The sequence below is a fragment of the Gymnoscopelus microlampas genome, assembly GCF_963454915.1.
Source record: "Gymnoscopelus microlampas genome assembly, chromosome: 22".
In the NCBI taxonomy this organism is placed as follows: Eukaryota; Metazoa; Chordata; class Actinopteri; order Myctophiformes; family Myctophidae; genus Gymnoscopelus; species Gymnoscopelus microlampas.
Genome location: NC_139959.1, coordinates 12,236,523 through 12,261,644, shown reverse-complemented (window position 1 = coordinate 12,261,644; position 25,122 = coordinate 12,236,523). Strand labels below are relative to the sequence as shown.

General features: G+C 41.9%; 1 protein-coding gene across 1 annotated transcript in view; it reads left to right on the top strand.

Annotated features, from left to right (window-relative positions):
• The first annotated feature begins 664 nt into the window (after positions 1 to 664).
• map3k22 (mitogen-activated protein kinase kinase kinase 22) overlaps positions 665 to 25,122 on the top strand; it is a 77,137-nt gene continuing 52,679 nt past the window's right edge. Inside the window, exons 1-3 of the mRNA XM_084048056.1 lie at positions 665 to 1,130; positions 13,638 to 13,721; positions 15,456 to 15,500. Of these exons, the coding sequence (XP_083904182.1) occupies positions 13,703 to 13,721; positions 15,456 to 15,500 (64 nt within the window). The 5' untranslated portion in view covers positions 665 to 1,130; positions 13,638 to 13,702. The remainder of the gene's footprint in view (positions 1,131 to 13,637; positions 13,722 to 15,455; positions 15,501 to 25,122) is intronic.

The window sequence follows — 25,122 nt, the reverse complement described above, 5'->3', positions numbered from 1 at the left end:
CCAACCAATAGGGTTGCGTAGTTGAATGCATATGAAGAAATGGCCACCAATAAGATTAAAATGCTTTTTATTGAACAATACGGAAGATAAGGGTACTTCTGAGGGCCCGTACATAATTGTAAACATCCGTGGCCAAAGAGTAAGCACTTTATATTTGAAATATTAACCTTTGTGTAGATGTACGGGCCAAAAAGAGAGAAAGTGCACTATTTTGAAGTTCATCTTAAAGACGTCTAGTGATCCATGGATAAGGATAGGTGAACATTAATAACATTTCCCAGGAAGATGATATGCCTATATACTAAATAGGACGTTGTGGAACGTAATTATTACATTTCTCCATTTAATATATAATAATAATATAAATATGAAATCATTAAAAAGGTAATAAATGTGATAAATGCAATTGTCTCATGCTGTCCAGCAGAGGGCAGTAAATACCACCGTATGCAGCTCAAGCAGCGCTCGAGCCTGAGCTATACTGGGTCCGCGCTTCGTGTCGCGCGCCGAAAATAGCCGATCTACAAGCTCACAACGCGTCTCGGCGCGACGCGGCATGAGCTTGCAGATTGACATTTTCTAAGTAAACGTACCCCCGAGAGGCGCGAGCGTCACCATTTCCTGAAGCTCACGTTCTTGCTGACATCAGAACCACACGCTCCATGGAAAAAACTCAGCTCTCTCTCTCAGTGTTTAGTGAGAAGACGAGCGAAACGCACACAACCATTAGAAACTTTCCTCTGAACAAGAACAGCCATTGCAATCTTGTTCAGCTTTGTACCTAAACGACTGGCACATACCTGGATTATTTATGTATGTATGCACCTGGGAAGGAGATTATTAGACATACATGCACGGGGGAACAATTTTTGTTCCATTTTTTTGCAGTTGTTTTTGCGCTCCATAACTGACTGAGCGCAGTTTCCGGGATATTAGCCTAGTGTTTTTGGACTGGGCTTTGGTCTGACTGGACTGCATCTACTGGATTTTTCCCCTTTTCTTTTTTCACCCATTTTTGATCCTGTTTAATCTTTAATAACTACTGCACTAGCACCCTAATAGCAGTAGTAAGTAGTGCAGACACGTCTTGTGTGTTTTTTACCAAAGAATGAAGGCACCCAGGTAACAAGGTAAATAAATCCATGCTTGTTTTGACCGACATTAATGCTGAACATTGTTATGCCATGATTTGTTTCATTTCCACATTTTCAAATTGACGTACAGTAGGATTGTATACAGTTAAATGGCAACACTGCGTAGATTAGAACGTACAGACCTCCTCCTTGCACAGAAATGCTGTGATTTTTTTGTATTTGTTTATTTAACTACTGTTTGAAAATAAGAATCTATGCTATGTAACACACACACACACACACACACACACACACACACACACACACACACACACACACACACACACACACACACACACACACACACACACACACAATTTCCTAATATGTCCCCAAGCTCATCGCCAGCCAATTGGATCAGAATGTTGTAGCTCACTATAAGATGCTATTCAGAATGTCACATAAGAGATTTTGCACTTGTTTATGAGCTGTTGAGTTAACTCCAAACAAGCCATTTTGGTGTGTGTGTGTGTGTGTGTGTGTGTGTGTGTGTGTGTGTGTGTGTGTGTGTGTGTGTGTGTGTGTGTGTGTGTGTGTGTGTGTGTGTGTGTGTGTGTGTGTGCGCGCGCGCGCGCTCTAGAGTCAGTTTGTGTAAAATATGTATACATTGGTTGTTTGGTGTGACATACAGATGATTGAAGGACAGTCTCTGGCTAGTTTCACTGTTGGCCTGTGAGAAAATCTCTCCTTTTCTCTCACACTGTCAGTCTTCCATAGTTCACTGTGATCCAAAGACTATGGTGAAGTAAAACAGTGCTTTAGTTGGAAGGAGAACAGACTTTGCGGTGTGTGGCCTTTGTGATGTTTTCCTTCTTCCCAACCACGTCTTTCTTACACTCACTTATGTATTTGGAAAATGTTCCAAGACAATTCCTAGTTCCTACTTCCTTCCTACCCATTCCAGTTCAGAGGATGCACATTTTTTGTACTAGGGAAGAGGGGGGAATTGGGGTGAACTTCATCTCTCTCTCTCTCTCTCTCTATATATATATATATATATATATATATATATATATATATATATACACACACACACACACACACACACACACACACACACACACACACACACACACACACACACACACACACACACACACATTTATTTATAATGAAGATGTATTTGTTTTGTTGACACAAAAGGAGGAATGAATAGCAAACACAAAACATTTGCTGTCGGCCAAATTGTCATTTAAAATATCAGTATTATCAGCCCAGAATTTCACAAATTGAGAGTCCCTGAATGTGCGGTGTAGGTGCTGCTGAGTGTGTGAGTCCTGCCTTAATAATTAATAATCTGCATTATGTGTATAGGGTATGCATGCACATGCACAGCTACGTGTGTGTGCGTGTGCGTGTGTGTGTGTGTGTGTGTGTGTGAGTGTGTGCGCACGTGGGCAGGTCTGTGTAACAGGCATAAAGCAACAGGCCGTTACAGTCCATGGTTCATAAGCCTGTTTGCCTGATGGAAAAAGCTGTCCCGTTGCCTGCTGGTACGGGCCTTGAGGCTGCAGTTACCACATGCCAGATGGTAGCAGCTGAAACAGTCCATGGTTTGGGTGACGAGGGTCTTTGATAATCTTACAGACCTTGCTGAATGCTGACACACCATCCGTATATATAAATGCTGGATGTAGTGAAGCTCTCATCCACTGATGCTCTGGGCTGTCCGCACAGCCCTCTGCAGTGCTTTGGGGTTGAGAGCACTGCAGTTCCCTTGCCAGGTGGTGGTGCATCCAGTTAGGATGCTCTCAGGCATTGCTGTGCCTTTTTTTTTGCCACATGGCCGGTGTGTGCTCATCTCAGGTTAGGTCCTACTCCTCCTCGGTGCTGTGTGAACACTGAGGAAGCTGCTGACTCTCTGTCTGTAACAAAGATGTGTTGATGGGGACCAGCCTCCCACATCTCCTCTTGTACTCCACAATCAGTTCCTTGGTCTTGTTGACATTGAGAGATTAGCCGATCCCCTACAAGCTCACACAACGCATCGTCGCGAGCTTGTAGTTTGGCTGTATTCGCTATCTTTCAACCGATGAATTTATAATAGACAGATGAATGGAAATAATTCTTGCGATTATGCAAAATCGTGATTATCTGAAATAAAGGTGATCAGGCGATTATGTTATAATTGTGACAGGCTTACTGGCACCATTGTGTTGGGTTATGACCTCTTTCCTTGTCTGTGCTCAGGGCAGGCCTATTACTGTCATCAGTGAACTTTGGTTGCCAAGTTGGAGCTGTGTGGGGTCTTGTAGATGTGCAGGGAGTAGAGGAGGGGGCTCAGGAGTGGACACAGCCCTGGTTGGGTCTTCTGTGTCGAAGGGCAGAGGTTTTGGAGCCCATCCTCACCGCCTGGCGAGTGGCGACGAGTCGGACCCGACAGGAAGTCAGAATCAATGTATTTGTCACATCACAGTTTTACAGGTGCAAAGAAGTGGGTGAAATAATATTTTGTGATAGCTCCATCATTTTTGTTGTTTTCAGGGAGAGAAAAAGCAAAGGAGATGGATGGGCGGGGGGGAATAAATCAAACGGTAAGGAGAAACGTCTCAAGGGATAGGCAAAACTCAAAGATATTATGTAATATGTACACAATAGCGTAATCCAGCTGGTACAGTACTGTATGTACATAAGGTTAGACATATAAGGTGCATAAGGTTAGGCACAAAGGTGGTAGCACTTGGGTAGGTCCACAAAGCAGCAGCTATGTACATGTAGATTAGACATAAAGGTGCAAAAGAGTGTCCGTGCATTGTACATGAGATAATGTCCAAGTACTGTACCTAGGTCTCTGTGCTTTGTGTAGACTCAGTCTGGAGGGGACTATGGTGTTGTTGAGGACAGCAGGACACCAATCATTTAAGAATGTTACCTTTTTTTCAACAATGGTGGATGACTTGAAGCGGGAAGGGGGACTATACTACTACAAACATTGTTGAATATATTTTACACTTTGGCTATTCAAAAATAGCAGATATACAAGCTCATAGCGTGGCACCAAGTGCCGCGCTATGAGCTTTTAGATCTGCTATTTTTGAAAAATCTAGAAAATGTGTGCAAATCTTCGAACATATATTTCTTAAAGACATTTGTAACTAAAATCTTTGCTTCTGGGGGTCCCTGGAACAAAATATTTTGAGATGGGGGTCCGCGGCCAAATACATATACACATTTTGGTACTTCATGAAAAAGTTTGAGAACGTCTGACATGAATATATCTGTGTCAGGCAGCATTGACAATGATGGAATAACTTGCAATCGGCCTCAGTGATGGCCAGAGTGTTAGTGGTGGTGGCCGCCCGATTGGTGTAAACCTATACTGTACACGGGTGTAAAACTATTCAGCTTGTCCAGGAGGGAGGCAGCGACATTAGCTGCACAGCAGGGTCTCCCTTTTAAAGTTCAATATTGTGTCTACTCAAATTATGTTGTCAATCCATGGCTTCTGGTTTGGATACATCTGGACGGTCAATTTTAGACACACTCAGAGGGGCCTATGCTGCAACAAATGCTTCATCTACAGGATGTGTTAATCAGCATGTCGGCATGCCCACAGGCCTCAGTGTGGTTCTCTTTAAAGCTGACCATTGGTGGATCAGGAGGGGGTGCGAATCAAAACTGTCAAGTGGAAACCGCCCACAGATATGGCTGGCGTGCCTCAAGCAAAACAGTCCGGTCGGCTGATAACAGCGCAGGATCCCACAGTAGATGCCAGCCAGAGACGGAAGCGGCAGTCTCTAATTCTATTTTGATGACACTGATCAAGAACGGGGTCTGACCCCGAGAGTTTATCGCTCCTCTCGCAGGCTCGTCTTTGTGTCTCACAGCAGGCCAAGTTGTTACAAGGTCAGTAGCTGTCTGTGCTCTGACAGAGAACGCTTCAAGGCCTCTCGCTTCATGATGGCACGGCATTGTGATCATCGGAGGCCACAAAGGAAAGAAAGGGGGTCGAGACGAGTCTTGACTAGCGAGTAAGTTACAAGTAAGCACATCTTTGTCATTCTTGAAAAGAGCGTTTGAATTACAGTGTCGTGTTTACCTCCTCTGAGTGAGCGTGGGCAGACTATTCCTGGGAAATGCAAGCGCCTCGGTCAGCCCACACATGGAAAAGTGGTGCTCATCTCCTAAAAAAACTGCCTCATGTCCTACTACTGTCAACTCTCACCACAATTTCAGGATTTCCTCTAAGTATCTGATTAGAGAGAAAGCCTCCAGTTCCTCTCCATTCAGCTCTCTTCTCAATGATGAGTGAGAAGTTTAGGAGATTGTACTGTATCTATGGTAACAGTATTTGTGTGTGTGTGTGTGTGTGTGTGTGTGTGTGTGTGTGTGTGTGTGTGTGTGTGTGTGTGTGTGTGTGTGTGTGTGTGTGTGTGTGTGTGTGTGTGTGTGTGTGTGTGTGTGTGTGTGTGTGTGTGTGTGTGTGTGTGTGTGTGCGCGTGTGTGTGTGTGTGTCTGTATTTCTCTGACTGTCAGCCAGCTATCTCCTTGGATCCGCTGCTGAAATCACAGAAGACTGGCCACTCTGCTCTTCCCAGGGAACTAGACGCCCACTGACCAGAGGGCTGTCGGTCAAAGGCCACCATGACTCATTAGAGGCAGGCTTTTCTGCCTTCTCTCACAAGCATGTTGAGATACTTGCTGGTTACTTACAAAAACCCTCACCCAAAACCCCCAAAAAGTCTGTCCTAGGTTGTGATGACTTCAAAAGCTATAACATTACTACCGTACATTTAATACATACACATACTGTTCAGAGTAGATTAGCAATGGTTTACAAACTGGGGTTCCACAGATAATTAGCTTAATGTGCAACATTGTTTTCTCACTCACAGTATAAGTGTATACAGGGTGTCTGCACATTTAGGAAAAAGAGGCAAACATTTTGAAAATAGCCGATCTACAAGCTCACAACGCCTCGCATCGCAATATTTATCTGTGGAACTAACTACAGTTTATGTCTCAACTCCTACAATTCCAAGTGCTTGTCAGGGTGGGGGAGTCCCCAGTTCAATTATGATTATTTTGGGGGGTCACAGCCTGAAATGTTTGGGAACCCTTGTATTAAAGTAGACTCATGTCCCAGACGGATATTTGTTGTTCTTTTCAACAACAAACGCAACATGTCAGCAAGGCAGTTTGTTTTAAAGACGCAATGGTGTAGTGGACAAAAAAAACTCCTGAGTCCCGCTAAAGTTTTTCTTTTTCTTTTTTCATTTAAAGTGCTATATCTTCATCCAGATGACAGCGTTGTGATGATTGAGGGAGTGATTAGTGTCATTTGCTATTGTGCGTGCTAAGCATGTGATGGCTTTATCGTTCATGCGTGTCTGAGAGTTTGGGTGTGGGAAGGCCAATCATTTCAGAGGCTATAAATGTGATGCGGCTATGTTTGTTTTAGATGGAGATGGTTAATGTGTTGAAGAAGTATGGGGAACATGAGTATAACAGGAGGGAGTGAATTATGCTTTTGTAAAGTAACAAGAGGTGGTGGTGGTGGTGGTTGTATCAGACAGTGCTCTGAGCTTACGGATAGCATGGAGTCTAATGTTATGCTTGTAGTGGCGAAATCCTATGTAGTGGAGAAACCTATGCAGAGGCAAAATCCTATGCAAAACTAGAGAAAGATAATAGGTTTTAGAGGCCTTATAGAGACCTATTATCTTGCTCTAGTTTTACATAGGATTAAACCTCCTAGGTTGTAGAGACCTATTATCTTTCTCTAGTTTTACATAGGATTAAACCTCCTATGCAGGGGCAAAATGTAAAACTAGAGAAAGATAATACATTATTTCTCTAGTTTTACATAGGATTTCGCCCCTGCATAGGAGGTTTCTCCTCTACATAGGATTTCGCCGCCGCAAGCTCAACACAGGAAATCTTCAATGCATATGGTACTTTTGTTTATCGGCCCCGATGGTCTGTCTAGTGGGTTTCTGCCCTATTCCTCCTTGTCATAAAAACAAGAGGAAGTTGTCCTGATTGAGCTATGTCTGCATGGCTAGTCTGGCCATAAAGGCAAGGTCGTCATCAGCACTATGGCCAGTGGTAGATAACACCACAGAGGAATGAGATGCATAAACAACACGAAGGCCCAAGATTGTTTATTGAGTAAGAAATGAAAAAATATCATTATTGCTCACATGTCCGCTTTTTTTTAATGGATTGTTTATGTTGACCTACTCAAGTATGAGACGAGAAAAGATGATGTGGTTTTGTTTTGTAGTTTACTGGAGGGTGGTTGAAATAGAGTGGGTGTATTGAAGTCGCTCAGTGGTCTTTGTTAAATTGTGCAATTGCTTTTGCGTCTTCATGGTCACACTCTTTGTTAAATAAATTGTGCAATTGCCTTTGCGTCTTCATTGTCACACTCTTTGTTAAATTGTGAAATTGCTTTTGCTTCTTCATTGCTTCACTCACTCGCTCGGCTTGGATCTCAAACACTCCAGAACTGAGACACTTTACAGCTAAACGGTTTGGTGCCACAGCAAACAGAAAAAAACCCTGAAAAACCTTCATGCCTCTCTCTGGACCACAGCTGTTTGACACCCTGTCTCATGAAATGAGTTAAAGTCCACGAGGGCTGGCTCTGCATGGCTACATTTGGGTGGAGAAACACAATGAATGAATGTGCTTGTAATAGCATGTCATGGCATAAAGACAGCTTTCTTTACAGATGGTGGTTAGATTCCTATCTGGAGAAAGTATGTTTCTCTTTAAGCCAGCGAGGTTGATATACTGTGGACTGCAAGGGGAGTCGTTCCATCTTCTGGCTATTTTTAGCCAGCCTGTGTGGTTGGTGGATGATAATGGCAGACAGATCTATTTATCTATGATCTATAGCTGGCATCGCTGCATCACCCCCACTGAGGAATATCCTCTTACACTACTGTTGTTTCTGACAGCAGCATGGGACCGAGTTCTTTAGTACACCCTCTCTCCATTGTGCTCATGTTTCTTTTCTTAAGGTATGCGGTGCTTCATCACGGCTCTATCGCCTTTCGTTTCGGCATTCACAGAGTGAAAATGGGATCAAATCCAACGTCACGCCTTAAAACACGAAGAGAAGTCAACGAACCGATGAATGAATGAAGAGGCGTCAGTGCTTTTGAAGCTTTTGCTGTTAAAAGTAAACCTGTAGGCCACAAAGGTGTGAATTAGGGGGTCATTTTTTAGAGTGCAGTAGTGCACTCACTTCAGTTGAATTAGAGGGCTGGGTTAGCACCAAATAAAAGTGAGAATTTCCTATGGAAGGAGTCGTTAAAGCCTGTATCCAAGGCTGTCTTGTTAAAAGAAAAAGAGAAGAAAAATCACTATGCCAGGCAGATAGATGTCTTCTCTCAGCAATATCCTGTTTTTTAAGACATTTTCCGCAAAGCTAGGGATTCCAAGTTTTATGGTATATAGGTGCTAAAGCCCCCACAAACAGAGTTCTTTCCATGCACCAGTGAACCTTTTGCACATACACTGTATACTTAAAGAAGTCCTCAAGTAACTCCCTCCCTGCACGAACCACCCACAGCAGACCTTGTGTAAAAGAAAGGAGAGATGTTGTCTCACTTCCCAGAATCAGCCGGCGTAACCTCGCTGACTCATGCAGGGTGGCCACGGACACTGTCCTGGCCAGGACCTAGCAGACAGGACACCCCCGCTGTTGACCTTGTTTTTTTAAAATATATAATAGAGCAGTCAAGTCGCCTAAGCAACGGTGGAACACAAATCAACCTCGCCTTCCTGTCCACGACACCATTCAGACAGCCTATTGTTGTTGTTGTGACCGGCTCGCTGTTTAGTAATGAAGTCGTCATCATCTGGCTGCTGCTTGCATTGTGTTCTATGTGAGATATGGTTCAGCAGTGCAGATGGGATATGCATGCATGCCCCCCATTCAACTTGTAGCTGCAGTTAAACCCAATAAGACCTGAAGCCGATTCTACATGTCTCCTAAATTCCAACAGTATTCTGAAAAACGTATGTTTCTGTATAAGTGGCACTGGTGCTCAATCTTTTTCATGTCAAGTATTTGGCCGTGGACCCCCATCTCAAAATATTTTGTTCCAGGGGGTCCCAAAAGCAAAGATTTGAGTTAAAAATGTTTGCTTTAAAAATATATATATTCAAAGATTTGCACATATTTTCACGATTTTTCAAAAATAGCAGATCTACAAGCTCATAGCTTGTATATCTGCTATTTTTGAATAGCCAGTATACAATAATGCTTTTTTAGCTCAAATAAAAAAAGTGACACAGATGCGTTCCAGGTCTTAATGAGTTAAGGACCCCCATAACCCTACGAGTCCATTTGGTTCCATTTGTACACTCAATCAGAATCGGTATCGGGAATAAAATGGTATCGGTACATCTCTGGTTTTTAGGTGGCACTCAATGGTCTCCATGCAGTGATTTACAACGACCCGCCAGAGCTGACAAGAGCCGTCATTGTCTAGGCTGGCAGTGTGTCAGCATTAATCAGAGATTGTAGAGACAAGTGACAGGCCCAGCAGTACATTTGTGTAACCATTTTTATACAGCACACATCACACATGCAATCCAGCCTCATACTTTTGTCTGTTTTCTTATTACTTTGGCATTCATCTCGGACCCCCCTCACCGCGTTGTTGTTTTATCCATTCGTAATTGATTCCCTGTTTGCGAGAGCTTGTGTTTGTTGGCTGCCCACGGATGATTGCCTGCCCTGGCCGGCTGTTAGAGCGGGGGAACTTCAACTCTGCGACTCTGACAAACATTGCAAAACGTTTAATTTGTCCTCTGAAAATGGCAAATGGGGGCTCTGAGCTCCAGAACAGTGAGGTCAGACATGATGAGGTCATGATGCTGTGTGCAGGCCCTGGCCCTGGAGAGGAGCCCCCCCCTCATCTCTCCTACCCTCTTGCCTCCAGGCCGGGGGGGGGGGGGGGGGAGATTATTACTCCCACAGACCCCCAGCTAGCAGCGAAGCCTGCCAGTGTTTGCTTAGCAAGAGAGAGTCATGCAACATCTGAAGGAAACATGTCGTCGGGCGGAAAAACCTTGTATCTCCATATTTTTCAACTTTGTGTGTTTTTGGTTTAGTTAGGGTTAGGGTTAGACTTTGTCATACTGCAGTGTCACAACAAAAGTAGCAAAAATAGCCGATCTACAAGCTCACGACGCATCCCATCGTGACGTGTTGTGAGCCCTGCAGATCTGCCATTTTTGAAAATCTTTTCAAGTTAAAAGTGGTTACGTGACGTCTGTCTCTGGGTTTTATAAACATTAACAACGCAGGTTCTTTTTTCAATTTCCTGAAAAGTAACAGTTTTGAACATCCGCCCAACAGCGACGATGTGCTTAAGTATTTGTTTTTGATGTGTGTTTGAGCGTGTGTGTGTGTGTGTGTGTGTGTATACAACATACACACGCTTTCACACACAGCGTGTTCTTCTTCATTCCAATGACAATAAGGATTGCGTTGTGTGGTTTGGAGAGCCTTGGCTCTCCTTTGTCTGGCTGGTAATTTACAACCCCCCCCCCCCCCATAGCCCTTTCTCTGAGCCATGTTCCATCCCATGTCATCCTCCTCCTTCTCTTAATTAACTTTCTCCGTCATTTCAGGCAGACTCTTATGCGCCGTGACAAAGGAAACTATTCCACTAACTGCAGCACCCGAGTCCAATTAGCGATGTTATCCACATTCTGTAGAGCAGAGAGCGCGTCACTAGTGAGCGAGGTAGTTGTAGGATTGTGCGTAAAAAGACTGCCTGGAAATTATGTTCCGTGTCATTTCTTAGGCCTTATCTGCTATGAGGGGGCGGGTGGGGGGAGGGGGGGTTCTTATTTTTAGAGCTGCAAAAGCATAATAATGGCGATTAGCATCTGATCTCCCAAGGTGCAGGGCTGTCTCAACGTCCGACTGCCAAAGGACTCGTGCGGAGAATTGGGCCGGCGATCAGTGGGTACCCACTAGCCTGGCATCATGCTGGGCAGGGGGGCTCAACAGATGGGCCATCTGGTGACTTGCTGGCATTAAGACAGGGGCTGCACTGTGTGTGTGTGTGTGTGTGTGTGTGTGTGTGTGTGTATGTGTATGTGTGTGTGTGTGTGTGTGTGTGTGTGTGTGTGTGTGTGTGTGTGTGTGTGTGTGTGTGTGTGTGTGTGTGTGTGTGTGTGTGTGTGTGCACACGTGGGCATAGCATCAACAGTCTTGGTGGAGTGGAGTTAGAAGACCACCTGTCTTGTGGCTCGTTCCTCATCTCTTTCATGTGTGGTCAGCAGCACGATGCCAGTACAATCTCACGCTGGGCTTCATTATGACCCAGCATAGTAACCCTGCAATTCAAACTGTGGCTGCTTTAGATGTTAAGAACCAAAGGCATTATTATCAACTTTGGCTCTTCTTAGTTCTAATCTAGTTTACCTGCAATAATCCTGTTAAGTATTGTTAGCAGATATAGTCATAATAACGTATGCATTTTGGGGGTCAGGCTAAATAGTTAGTGCAGCTACAAAGCTATAGGATACCAGACCACTAACTGTCAATGGAAGCCAGCGACATGCAGATAAAAACTGATGCCTGACACTTGTAGCTTTTGATGCTCGCTACAAAGCTACGACATAAAGTTGAGCTGGCTTCAGCTTCACTCACTAGCTGCTACAAGGCTACAGAACGACCAAATGTTGTTTAACCATTTCCAGAAATGTGGGGAAACATGTCATTCTTTCCATCAGCCAGTTCCCTGTTCTTTTTAACACAAGCCATTATTTATGTGCCTTTTATATTTTTCCCGCTCATCGGACGCACGCTTGGTGATGTCCACGATTGTGCAACACTTAAACAGCAAGTCGGTGACAGATATGCTGCAGAACCGTTGTTTTATGGATTTAAATTCTTTGTCGCTTTAATTGTGAAGGCAGCATCAGGCCATGTCCTGACTCCTTAACCCATTAAGACCGGCAACATATCTGTGTCATTTTAGATGTCTTTGGCTATTTAAAAAAAATGCAGATATACAAGCTTTTTTTCCCCTTCTTTTGTTTATTATATAATCAAATAATTGTTCATTAATTGTCACATAGTGGCACGTTGTGCGCTTGTACCGTAGATCAATTTTTTTTAAGAATCGTGATTTATTTTGCAAATCTTTGAATATATATATTTTTAAAGCAAACATTTTTAACTAAAATCTTTGCTTCTGGGGGTCCCCGGCAGATGGGGGTCGGTGGCCAAATACATATCATTTTGGAGGTCCTCCTTGACATGAAAAAGTTTGAGAACCACTGATATAGAACCACTGATATAGCTGATATAGTTTTTCAGAAAAAAAAGGCCTTTAATGTCTTAACCCATTAAGACCTGGAACGCATCTGTGTCACTTTAAGATTTATTTGGCTATGGAAAAATAGCAGATATACAAGCTCATAGCGCTGCACCGAGTGCCGCGCTATGAGCTTGTAGATCTGCTATTTTTGAAAAATTGTGATTTAAAAAAAAAAAAGATTGTTTTCAAAAAACATTTAGAAAACATTTTGTAGAATTGGAACCTCAGGCCTTTAAGGGGTTAATTGATTTGAAGTCATGTCACCCAACCCTATACCGCTAACCGCTTGCGATGAGCTGGTTCCTATACCTTTACTTGCTAAGACGGCTCTTTCAGTTTGGCATGTGACAACAGCAGCCTTTCACTCTGTCAGTGCATAAAGAAAGAAACCTCAGCTTTTTGAAGTGCATGTGGTCCGTATGGCGGTGGCAGGGCGGTTACACACACCCTCACGGCTGCCTCAACGTGGGAGTTGATGCACGCTGCACCTCAAGGTCTACTCTTCGCTATTATCAAACGGTGGAATTCCTCCGCCTCCACTGATTGGCCTTTCCCCTGGTATTGTAACAGGGTGACTGACGATGTCTGCCTGCAGAGCGCATTTGGAATTTGGCTCTTGGATGGAATTGGAATGGAATTGCAGCCTTTTAACCCATTAAGACCTGAGGCAGATTCTACAAATGCCTTCTAAATCAGTCATTCTCAAACCTTTTCGTACCAAGGACCCCCAAAATGATATGATTTTGGCCCTGGACCACCCCATCTGAAAATGTTTTGTGCCAGGAGACTCCCCAGAAGATAAAATTTGTGTAAAATGATACGCAAAAAAAAAAATGGCAGATGTGAAAGAGGAAGAGTTTTCTGAAAAACTTATGTTGCTATAGATATAGCTAAAATGACAGATGCTTTCCTGGTATTAATGGGTTAAACTGCAGTGTATTCTCTGTGATGTTGTTTACTGAACACTTTGGTGGTGAATCGTGATAACAGAAGTACAAGACTGGTGATGAAAGCGTTGTGCTGCTGCTGTAACTTCCTCCGAGAGTACCCTCTTCTTGGTGTTGTGTCACACTATCACCCTATCAGACGCACATAGACATAGGCACGTACACACACATTTTGAGGAAGAAGAAGGCTCTCTACAGTATGTACGCATGTTGTTCAAAACCCCTGTTTTGTTGTTTTCCCCTCTCCTCCACGCTGTCAGGGTGAAGACTCTACCAGGTCAGAGAAGTTGAGCTCTGTGCTCGAGTTCAACGGGGCCACTTCCTGATGATGACAGTAAACATGGGTGAGTTGCGCTGCATTGCATATTACACATACATATTTGCATGTGTGCGCGCACACGCACACATATTCAGCAGAGAGACACTTCCTCTCGTAGGAACAGTGCTGCTCAGACACAGTCAGAAAGGAGGGAGGAAAAGCGTGAAATAGCTGTTAACAACTCTATAGACTCCAGATGGCTGTTTTTGTGTATATATAGCAGTGTGTTCGGTACCCAGCTTTGGCCAGGTTATTGCATCCCTCTCACTCTCCCATTCTCTCTCTGAATGACCTTTGGTCACACACAACTTCTCTCCCTCTATCACTCTCTCTCTCTGTCACTGGTCCAGCTCTGGCCTGGCTGACCACACACACACACACACACACACACACACACACACACACACACACACACACACACACACACACACACACACACACACACACACACACACACACACACACACACACACACACACACACACACACACACACACACACACAGAAACTGTTGCCTAACAACGCAGATTTTCCTTGGTATCGAGCATACCAAGGAATCAGCATAATCAGCATCGGGCATAATCCGGGCACACAGTCAGACACTGCCCGCTCTCACCTTTATAAGATATACTGTACCTAAACAGTGTCTATATATATATATTAGGCATGTAACGATTTATCGTAAATCAATTAAAATCGATTAAGATTTCAAACTGGTGACAATTGAAATCGATTTAATAAATGTATTGCGATGCAAACAGCAGACAAAGAGAAAGAAAATACAGGATCTTTGTAAGAGAATTGATTAAAAAAAATAGTTTTCAGTCATTTGCTACTGTATTGAAAAGAGGATAAGAGAAAACACAGTATTGTAAAAAAAAAAAGAAGAAAAAAGAAAATACTGGATTTGTGAGATTTGTGTGAAACTAATTTTGTGTTTAAAAAATAAGAAAAAAATCGCATCGTGAACCTAGTATCGTGATTCGAATCATATCGTGAGTTGAGTGAATTGTTACATGCCTAATATGTATATATATATATACATATATATATTCCTGTGTTACAGTATAAACATTGAAGATCACAATGTGGCACGTGCATTTATACTGACATGTGTGTGTGCGCGCGCACACACACACACACACACACACACACACACACACACACACACACACACACACACACACACACACACACACACACACACACACACACACACACACACACACACTTCAAACAATACCAACTTCCCATGTTACACTTGCACGTACACAGGACCTTGTGGCGAGGGGAGCTGTCAGTCTGAACGTGCTGCTCTCACACTGACCTCTAGTAAACAACGTTAGAATGTATGATCAATATCTGCACTGTTGGCCATTGTTTCCATTCAAAACCAAAACCACACGTATTACCCATACACTACTATGCATCACTAAGCTGCTGTGTGTTGACACAGCTGTGTGTCAGCGTCGATACCGATTCCGACTTGCGTATCGGTCTATACCGAGTACCAATCCGATACCAGTGTGTAATTTAACCCATTAAGACCTGAAGCCGATTCTACAAAATGTCTTCTAAATCCCAACAGTTTTCTGAAAGAACGTATGTTTTGGCACGTCAATGGCACTCAAACACCTGTCGCAGGTTGATGATGTCATTTGTCCATGGTGTGGTCCGGTAACACACATTGTATCGGTATCAGAACAACTGTATAGTTGGCGGGCTACAGGTTAACCGTGTTGCCCTCTTCTGTTAACAGATGACGGTCTCCAAAATGGACCCGGACAGCATAGGAACTCACAAGGTAGGTCTTAAAAAATAACCTGTGTTTGTACAATGGATCTAATGTAGTTTTTTTTTGGTCACAATCTCTTGTTAATGCTTTTCTTTGGTTCCATGTTATAAAAACCCACAGATGGAATGCACAAAAAAAAATAGCAGATATACAAGCTCACGGCACATTGCATCGCGATGCATTGTGACCTTGTAGATCGGTTATTTTTGCCGCTTGTGTGTGACACTGTAGTATTATGACGGAGGGCATTCTTTTAAGAAGAAAAAAACATAAAAAGAGATACAAGGTTTCTGCCCGGCCGACAGCAATGATGTGCACAAAAACCCTTCCAAGACCTCATAAGATCTGCATTATTTTAGCATTGAAAAAACACAGACACAGCCATAGCTGGAGAGAGAAAGGGGAGAGTTTGCACCTACTTTTTGGACTACTCCAGGACAGAACAAGTAAAAACACATATACCGTGCAGCTTATGGTCACACCCAGCATTACCTCAGACTCAGAGTTGGAATGACCGTGGCGTAGCCAAACATTAACCCGAGCAAGTTAATCTCTTCACTCATTAGGTGTTCAATTAGGCGTATCGCAGTTTTGGTGTGTGTACTTCAAACCCTCATGCTTTGCTTTTAACCCATTATTTTTTTTTTCTAAATCCTAACAGTTTTTTGAAAAAAATCAAAAAAAAAAAAAGTTCAAGATTTTTCAAAAATAGCAGATCTACAAGCTCATAGTGCGGCACTCGGTGCCGCGCTATGAGCTTGTAGATCTGCTATTTTTGAATAGACAAAGAAATCTAAAGTGACACAGATGCATTCCAGGTCTTAATGGGTTTAACCAGTGGTGGAAAGTAACTATGTACATTTACTCATAAGTACTGTACTAATTTGAGGTACTCTTACATGAGTATATCTCAGAGGCAAATATTGTACTTTTTTTTACTCCCAATACAATTATATGTCAGCTTTACTGGTTAGTTACTTTGCAGATTTATATTATTAATACAAAACATGCATTAACCAATTAAGCCCTATTTGATACTTTGGCTATTTTCAAATAGCCAACGTACAAGTTGTGAGACAAGGGGGAAAAACAACAAAGGAAAAAAGCCAAGGCACTCTTCTGGTTAAAAGTTAAAAAGCCTTTATTGAGATGGCTATTTCATCATTAATCGAGTTAAAAACTATAACGGGGATAACGCATGCATAGTGACCCCACGCCCACGGCCATCTTCAGGGTACAAGTTGTGAGCTTGAAAGGTTTTAATCATTTCGCTCTGGTACTGTTTCATGTAGTGCTTAGATGTAATTAGTTCTGCCATGACCAGGACATTTCGTTCTGTACCTGTATGGAATGACAATAACATCCCTGCAACCTTAAGTATATTTTGATGGCAATACTTTTGTACTTGAGTACAATTTTGAATACAGGCCTATCTATCACTATCATTATATTGTGGTATTGATACTTTTACTTAACCCATTAAAACCGGGAAAGTGTCTGTGTAACCACTTTAACCGTTATTTTATACTTACTTTGGCTATTACAAGCTCATAGCGCGTCACTGCGTGCCACGCTATGAGCTTGTAGATCTGCTGTTTTTGAAAAAACGTGAAAATGTGTGCAAATCTTTGAATATCTATATATTTTTTAAAGCGAACATTTTTTACTCAAATATTTGCCTCTGCGGGTCCCTGGAACCAAAGGGAACACACACACACACACACACACACACACACACACACACACACACACACACACACACACACACACACACACACACACACACACACACACACACACACACACACAGCAGAGAGACACTTCCTCTCGTAGGAACAGTGCTGTTCAGACACAGTCAGAAAGGAGGGAGGAAAAGTGTGAAATAGCTGTTAACAACTCTATACACTCCAGATGGCTGTTTTTGTATATATATATATATATATATATATATATATCGTCTCTGTCGGGGACAAAAAACTAACTTTTCAGGATTCAAAATTTCAAAACTAGCAAAAGTAGCAGATCTACAAGCTGTCCTTGACAGTAAAAAGTTTGAGCACCACTGATATAGCAACATACGTTTTTCCGAAAACTGTTTAGATTTAGAAGACTTTTTTGTAGAATCTGCCTCGGGTCTAAAAGAAATCTGAGTACTTCTTCCCACCTCTGCTTTTAAGTCTTCTGGCTGCAGTGAACGTTTTGCGTGCATGTGTTTGTGTGTGCTCGGTGTGTACTCAGTACAATGCTGTGCGTCAGAGCCGTGGCAGTGAGCTCACTGCAGGCCTCTGCAGCGAGCAACTTCACTGAGGACACATTTGGCCCATGGCTGTTAATCCTGGCGGATGCCTTTGCCATGATGTGTGTTTTTCAGCACCAGGAAATCCCCTCTTATGTCTTCATTCATGGGGCCTATGCTGTGAGCGAGGTGACCTGCTTCACATGCAATGTCTTTACACATAGACCCTAGAGCTAGACCCCATGTGTTATTATGGGCCGTTGTTTGCCTTTTTTGACGACATTATGTGCAATTATAATAGCAATGATATCTCAAATTTATATAGCACTTTTCCCAAGTACCCAAAGACGCTTCAAATGGGGGGGGGGGGGGACAACAAAAGTCTACTTTATTAGGAAAAACACTAAGGAAATAGGTTAAAAACAGTGACAAGGTGAGACAGGGGGGTGTGCAGTTAGCTGGGGAAAGCCTTATTGAAGAGTTGGGTTTTGAGAGTGGTTTGGAGGGTGGGTTTTTTTCTGAGCGTATTAAGGGAGTGCATTCCACAGGGTCGGGGCAGCAAAAGCCCTATCGCCCAGTACTTGCGGCCGATGTGTTAATCACTTTCAACCTGGCTGGAATCCCTCATTTTTTTCTTTATCAGGTTTAAGTGTATAATACATTCTAGTTAAATGTTCTCAAATAGAAAGTTTAATCATGTGCGTTTTTCAAATTGATTAGAAAAATTCGCACTTCTTCACAAAACATCAGTAAGATCTGGTGCACTAGGAGTCTCGAAAAATCAGGATCGGGCATGATCGGACCCAAAACTCTGGCATCGCCTAGGCTGTAGTTAACGCCGTAAAGGCTCTTTAATGCTAGCTGCCCCTTTTAAACACCATGCGCTCCCAGCGCTTATAAACATCCTTACTGCAGGTTTGGTTTCCCACTGTTCTAGTTCCTGTGGTTTGTGTGATTACGGAGTTCAGTTATCAACTTAACCCATCCAATCCAGGAACACAACTCTGTCATTTTAGATTTCTTTGGCTATTCAAAAATAGCAGATATACAAGCTCATAGCGCGGCACTATGAGCTTGTAGATCTGCTATTTTTGAGGAAATGTGTGCAAATCTTTGAATATATATATATTTTTCTTAAAAATATATATTTCTAAAAAATGTTTAGTTCCAGGGACCTCCAGAAGCAAAGATTTGAGTTACAAATGTTCGCTTTAAAAATATATATATATTCAAAGATGTGCACAAATGTTCAAGATTTTTCAAAAATAGCAGATCTACAAGCTCATAGCACGGCACTCTATGAGCTTGTATATCTGCTATTTTTGAATAGCCAAAGTATAAAATAATAGTTATATAGCTCAAATCTAAAATGACACGGATGCGTTCCTGGAATGCATAACCACTCTCGCAAAATTCTCAGCCCTGTTTTTTTAGCCTGTAGCTAAAAACCAATCGCTACGCTGTAGTTGTTCCGGACTCTTATTCCATCCACTGCTCGGGCTCAGAGCTGCTCCAGCCTTTTGCCTTCTTAGACAAAACAAAAAAAAAACACACATGCCGTGATGATGCAATGCTGAGCAATCAGAGTCTCCATTGTGTGCCGTCGCCGGCTTGACTTAGCTCTCTGGAAGTCAGAGGTGACCCGAGGCACGATTCAAGGGTAGTAAACCTCCTGATATGTCACCTATGGGTGACGTAATGGGCATACAATGCATGCAGGAAGCTTTGATAAGGGTGCTGGTAGATAGATATTGACTTAGTTCAAATTCCTTTTAAGCCATTATTTAACCAGGAAAGCATCTGTTGTAACCACTTTAACCATTATTTAATATTTTGGCTATTCAAAAATAGCAGATCTACAAGCTCATGAGCTTTGTAGATCTGCAATTTTTTTTTCAAATCTTGAATTTATTTGCAAATCTTTGAATGTATATGATTTTTTTTGCAAATCTTTGAATGTATATATATTTTAAAGTTAACAAATACATATCATTTTGGGGGTCCTTGAAAAAGTTGATATAGCACTGATGTATACGTTTTTCAGAAAACTGTTAGGATTTAGACATTTAATGGGTTAAAGCTTTATTTATCGTACAAACACCCTGGTACAAAGAGGTTGCTCCTTGTTCACCAAAAGGAACTCCTTTTCAATTAAAAACATGCAACACGCGATCGCAAAATGTATTTTCCACGTCGTACCCCCACGAAGTGTAAATGAGGCTTTAGTGGCCAACTTGTGGCTGACTTCAACTTTATTGTCACATCACAGGTTTACAGGTGTAAAAAGAAAAATAGCGTGGGTGACAATCTTTCTCATACAAGCTACCGTCATTTGTACTTTTCAAGAAAGTTGAAACGAATAGAGATAAAAAGAAAGCAATGGGAAATGTCTCAGAATTGTCAAAATATTCCTAATATGAGCGAAGTAAAAATTGACTAAATGGATTAATATCATGAACCACTTAAGCCCTATATTCGCGACACATGAAAAAAGCTGTACACCCCCCAATTATTATATATATTTTTTATTAAAATCAATTAGCCATAAAACAATAAAAAATAATCAATTAGTTGAATGAAGTGTTGCAGCTGTAGTTTCCAGTGGGTTGGTGGTTGTGGCTGGAGCTGCTCAGGCAGAGTGATGTAATACCTTTATTTACAGACAGCCCTAACAGCAGCACTGTCAACCACGCTATCCCCTCACAGCCACCGTCTGAGCAATCCCCGCCCACCTCTCTCTCACACACACACACACACACACACACACACACACACACACACACACACACACACACACACACACACACACACACACACACACACACACACACACACACACACACACATACACACACACTTCTCCATTCTTCTATCTCCCTCTCCCTCTGTGTCCCTGCACTATCTTTTTACATTCATCCAACGAACGCACGCACGCGCCTGCGAGCACACACACACACACACACACACACACACACACACACACACACACACACACACTCTACAGGCCTCTGTTGTTTGTTTTGTATCCTTGACTGCCGGTGCACACAGGGCTGCCTAGAGCTACAGTATGAGTCTGTAGAAGTCTGAGTGAAACAACACTTTTCACCAGAGAGAGAGAGAGAGAGAGAGAGAGAGAGAGAGGGGAAAAGAGAAAGGCTTATTGTTTGTTATGTTTGGTTATGAGGTGGAGTTATTAGTGTTCCGAATTTTCATTTCCATTATTTGTGATGTGGTTTCTTTGGCTTATTCACCCCCCCCCCCCTCCCCCTTTCTTTAATGACTCAGCGAAGTGGATAATGGTGTTCTATTGTTAGATGTTCTCCTCTTATCAGATCCTATATAAATGCCAGGTTCCTGAAAGAATCAATCACACTTCTTTTGTCTCTTAACACAACACCGGTCCGTTAGAATCTTCGGTCATCATCGGGACAGTGTGATGAACATCATGAGGTCAGCTTTATTCTTTTTTTTTATATCTTGTGTTTATTGAGCACCATGTTTGCATTGCAGACGGGGGGGGGGGGGGGGGGGGAGAGAGAGAGAGAGAGAGAGAAAAAGAAAAAAGACCGTAATACATTGTAAAAAAAACTTAAAAAAAAAACAAACATTTTCTCCATTCCTCCTTTCCTCCCTTCTGTACAGACATTTTTTAAATACATTTGTTTGGTGCCTTTTTTCTTTTTCCCCCCCCTCCCTCCCACCCTTCCCAAGGTCTGTCCAGCCGTAGGTGGACAGACCTAATGGTAATAGCGCTGATGTTCTTGGCAATAATATCCACAGTACCCTTAATCAATGACATTGAAAAATGACATTTGAAAAGAAAACCAGACAACATACTGACAGACATTTTAGAACAAAACAAAACCCTAACTACGTTTTACATGAATAAAAATAAACACAAATCAGATCAGCTTTATTCTGATGCAGTGTTTCCCCTTCAATTGCCTTGGAGGGGGGAGGAAGTCAAGTAAATTCTATTTTAGCGCCACATCAAAAGAGAAGTTACCTAAATGCATTTCATAACACTTTTTATGTTATCTACCTAACTTCATAATCTAGCTTGATAATCCTGCTTTGTGATACTTATTAGGTATTGATTCATGGTTGTGCTGTTGACGCCAAGGTTGGTTATAGTGGGCTTCAGGGAGCAGAGGTCAAGTTCAGGGGCAATGTCAGCAATACTGGGTCTAAAATGATCGTGACCTTAGTAGGCCGTCCAGGCTTTGATGTCCTTGAGACAATACAGCAGTGGCTTCGAAGTAGTAGCATCATCTCTTTTCAGAGACAGATATTATTGGGAATCATCTGCATGAAAATGGAAGGAAATGCCATGTTTTTTTCTAAATCAACCCTAAGGGCAGTCGGTAGAGAGAGAAGATAATCGGCCCCAGAATTGAGCCTTGGGGACAAGGATGGCGACGCAGACCAAAGGTCGTTTTAATGCCTTCAAATACACATATCTTCCCAAAGTTTGTGTGGGCAGACAAACACACAAATGGCTACAAATCTTAAGGCTACTCTGCAACGGGTTTTGTGTTCGTCTGCCTAGAAGTGTAAACACTGTATGTGGAGTTATACAGTATACACAGTAACATCCTCAACGTTACCTTCATTTCTCCATTCATAACTCATGTTACGTCTACACTGTCTGGGTTCTATTAACACAGAGGACTCTACTGTGTATATTTAGGCCTGCAATGCTCCCTGTTCAGAAAAGAGACAGTGACTCAGTTCCTTCCTGTCCCATAGTGGACAGGCCTGGTCAAAACGGTTAGTCATCTGCAACTGATGCCAAGTCTACCCTGTGTGTGTCCCAGCAGGGACTTTCTCCACCGTAAAATCCTCAGTGGCCATTCAACCCTGAGAGTGTACAAGTTTGGTATTAAAAATGTACTTAAAAGTGCAAAAGTATTGGCATCAAAATGTACTTAAAGTACCAAAAGTACAAGTACTCATGCAGAAGGTCCCATTTCACAAGTTTTCAAATGTATAAAAAATCCTTTGAAAATGGCAGATATACAAGCTCACAACGCGTCGCTTTACTACACGTTTTGAGCTTGTAGATCGGTTATTTTCAAATTGCCAAAGTAAATATACTGTATTATTCTGAAGTGGTTTTGTAGTAATAATCCAAATCTACAAAGTAACTAGTAACTAAAGTTTTCAAATAATTATTTTGGAGTAAAAGTATTCAAAGTTTGAAGTACTCCCGTAAAGTAAAAAATACCTCAAAATTGTACTTAATTACAGTACTTGAGTAAATGTACTTAGTTACTTTCCACCACTGCAGGCTACTTACAGATGTAGCGACTATTAGAGGAGGGAGACCACTGTATAATGCACAAATAGTTTTAATGCCTTCAAACGGCTATGTTGCAACTTTTTGTTCAGGCAAATGAACAAACGATTAGCTCAAAACCTTACCGACTACTCAGCAACACGTTTTGAGTATAATGTCTCGTCCTCAGGCAGCAATGATATATACTTACAAATGGATAAATGAGCACTGAAGATTTTACTTTGTATTCCTTTCTCCTTCTGTTGTTTAAATGACTAATAGTGGTGATACAATTGTAAACAAGCGGCAAACAAACACATAAAGAAACAAATAGCAGTGAGGCGTGTTTTTATTCTCTAGGTGACTCCTGATAAAAGGAATAAATACATACACTTGACTAGACAACAGATCAACAATTGTTTAAGCTATTTACTGTAACAATATAGGGCGGGCATCTTTTCATATTGATACATTTGAACTCTGTTGTGCTATACTTATCAAGATGAAGGCACTTTCTCTCTTTTTTTATCTCATTGTTTAAATACTTTATCAAAGCACGGTCCGACAGTCATCCCCACAATATCGTTACAAGATCGACATTGAATGTAGGCCCCAGGCCTACATTCCAGTGGGAGCAACCACGTTAAATATGTAACCATTGTGCGATAAGGGGAGAGAAGCTTTGTGAGGCAGATAAGCGAGCGTTTTAAAGTTTCCCTCTTGAGTGATTGTGTGGTTGTTTACATTGCATCGCCCTTCGTTTATCATTCTTATCTCTTAACCCATTCAATCCGGGAACGCATATGTGTCATTTTAGATTTCTTTGGCTATTCAAAAATAGCAGATACTGTATACAAGTTACGAGCTTGTAGCTCTGCAATATTTTTTGAAAAATCGTGAAAATGTGTGCAAATCTTTGAATATTTATATATAATTTTAAAGCCAACATTTTGAACAATTTTTTGCTTCTGGGGACTCTACAAATGTCTTCTAAATCCTAATGGTAAAAAAAAAAACAGATGCGGTCTTAATGGATTAAGCGCCTGAGGAGAGCGATGATGAGAGACAATGGAGGCACTCATAAGAGCCGTGCTACCTGTTCAATAGCTTGCCCCAACATGCTCTCATCACTGTCAAAGACCCCCCACACACCAGGGCTGGGCCATATGACTTCAAATCAATAGCACAATTACTTCACACTTTCGCCTCGATTATGATTAATGAACGATTATCTTTTAAATGGTGAAAATTGTGAAAATAGCTCACAACGCGACGAGTTGTGATCTTGTAGATCAGCAATTTTTTTTCTATGCCGCCATTGTATCAACGAGTATAATATACTGGGTAAAGTACTGTACCGGTAGTTAATGAGCAATCAATTTAGTCGACTATCACATCGGCTATGTGGTTTTTGAATTATTTCGTGTTGAATTCCAGAAAAAGTATTCTTCTTGATTATTCAGAGGTAAGGTTATTAATACTGTGCACTGTGATGGATGGCATTGTGCTTTGCACTTGAGGCTGATTGCGTCATCACCAGTGACCCTACTCAACACAACAGGTTCCAACTAAGCCATCAGGGCTCAGCAATAATTCTTCAAAGGAAAATAAGAATAGCCTTGCTTTGGCAAGTCTTTTGTTGCTTCAGCGATTAGACGTGACGGACGGGTCTAAACATAGGATGTGATGGTATTGTGATCAGGGCCATTATGTTCAATGGTTAATCCCTGTATTTGCAGTATGCGCCTTCACTGTATTTGTTTATTTAGACGGGACACGGCATATTAATGAACAATAAATATCAATGTAATGTAAGTACACCGGACTTAGCAATGATGCTCATTTTCATTCGCAGTCCCCACAAAAAAACATAGAAATAAGCAACAATAGAGTACATTACATTACACAAGGAAAACAGAACAGAGATACAAAAACAGAGGTACAAAAGGTGAAAAGTATACCTATTTAAGGCTGGCTAAGACTAAAACATTTTTACTTGACTCAATTGTTATAGCACAAAAAGAAATAGCATCGTTCTACTACTGTATGTACCTTTTTATAACTATTTCCTATATAAAACCGGTGATTCGGCACTAGAGCCTAGTAGACTATCTTGA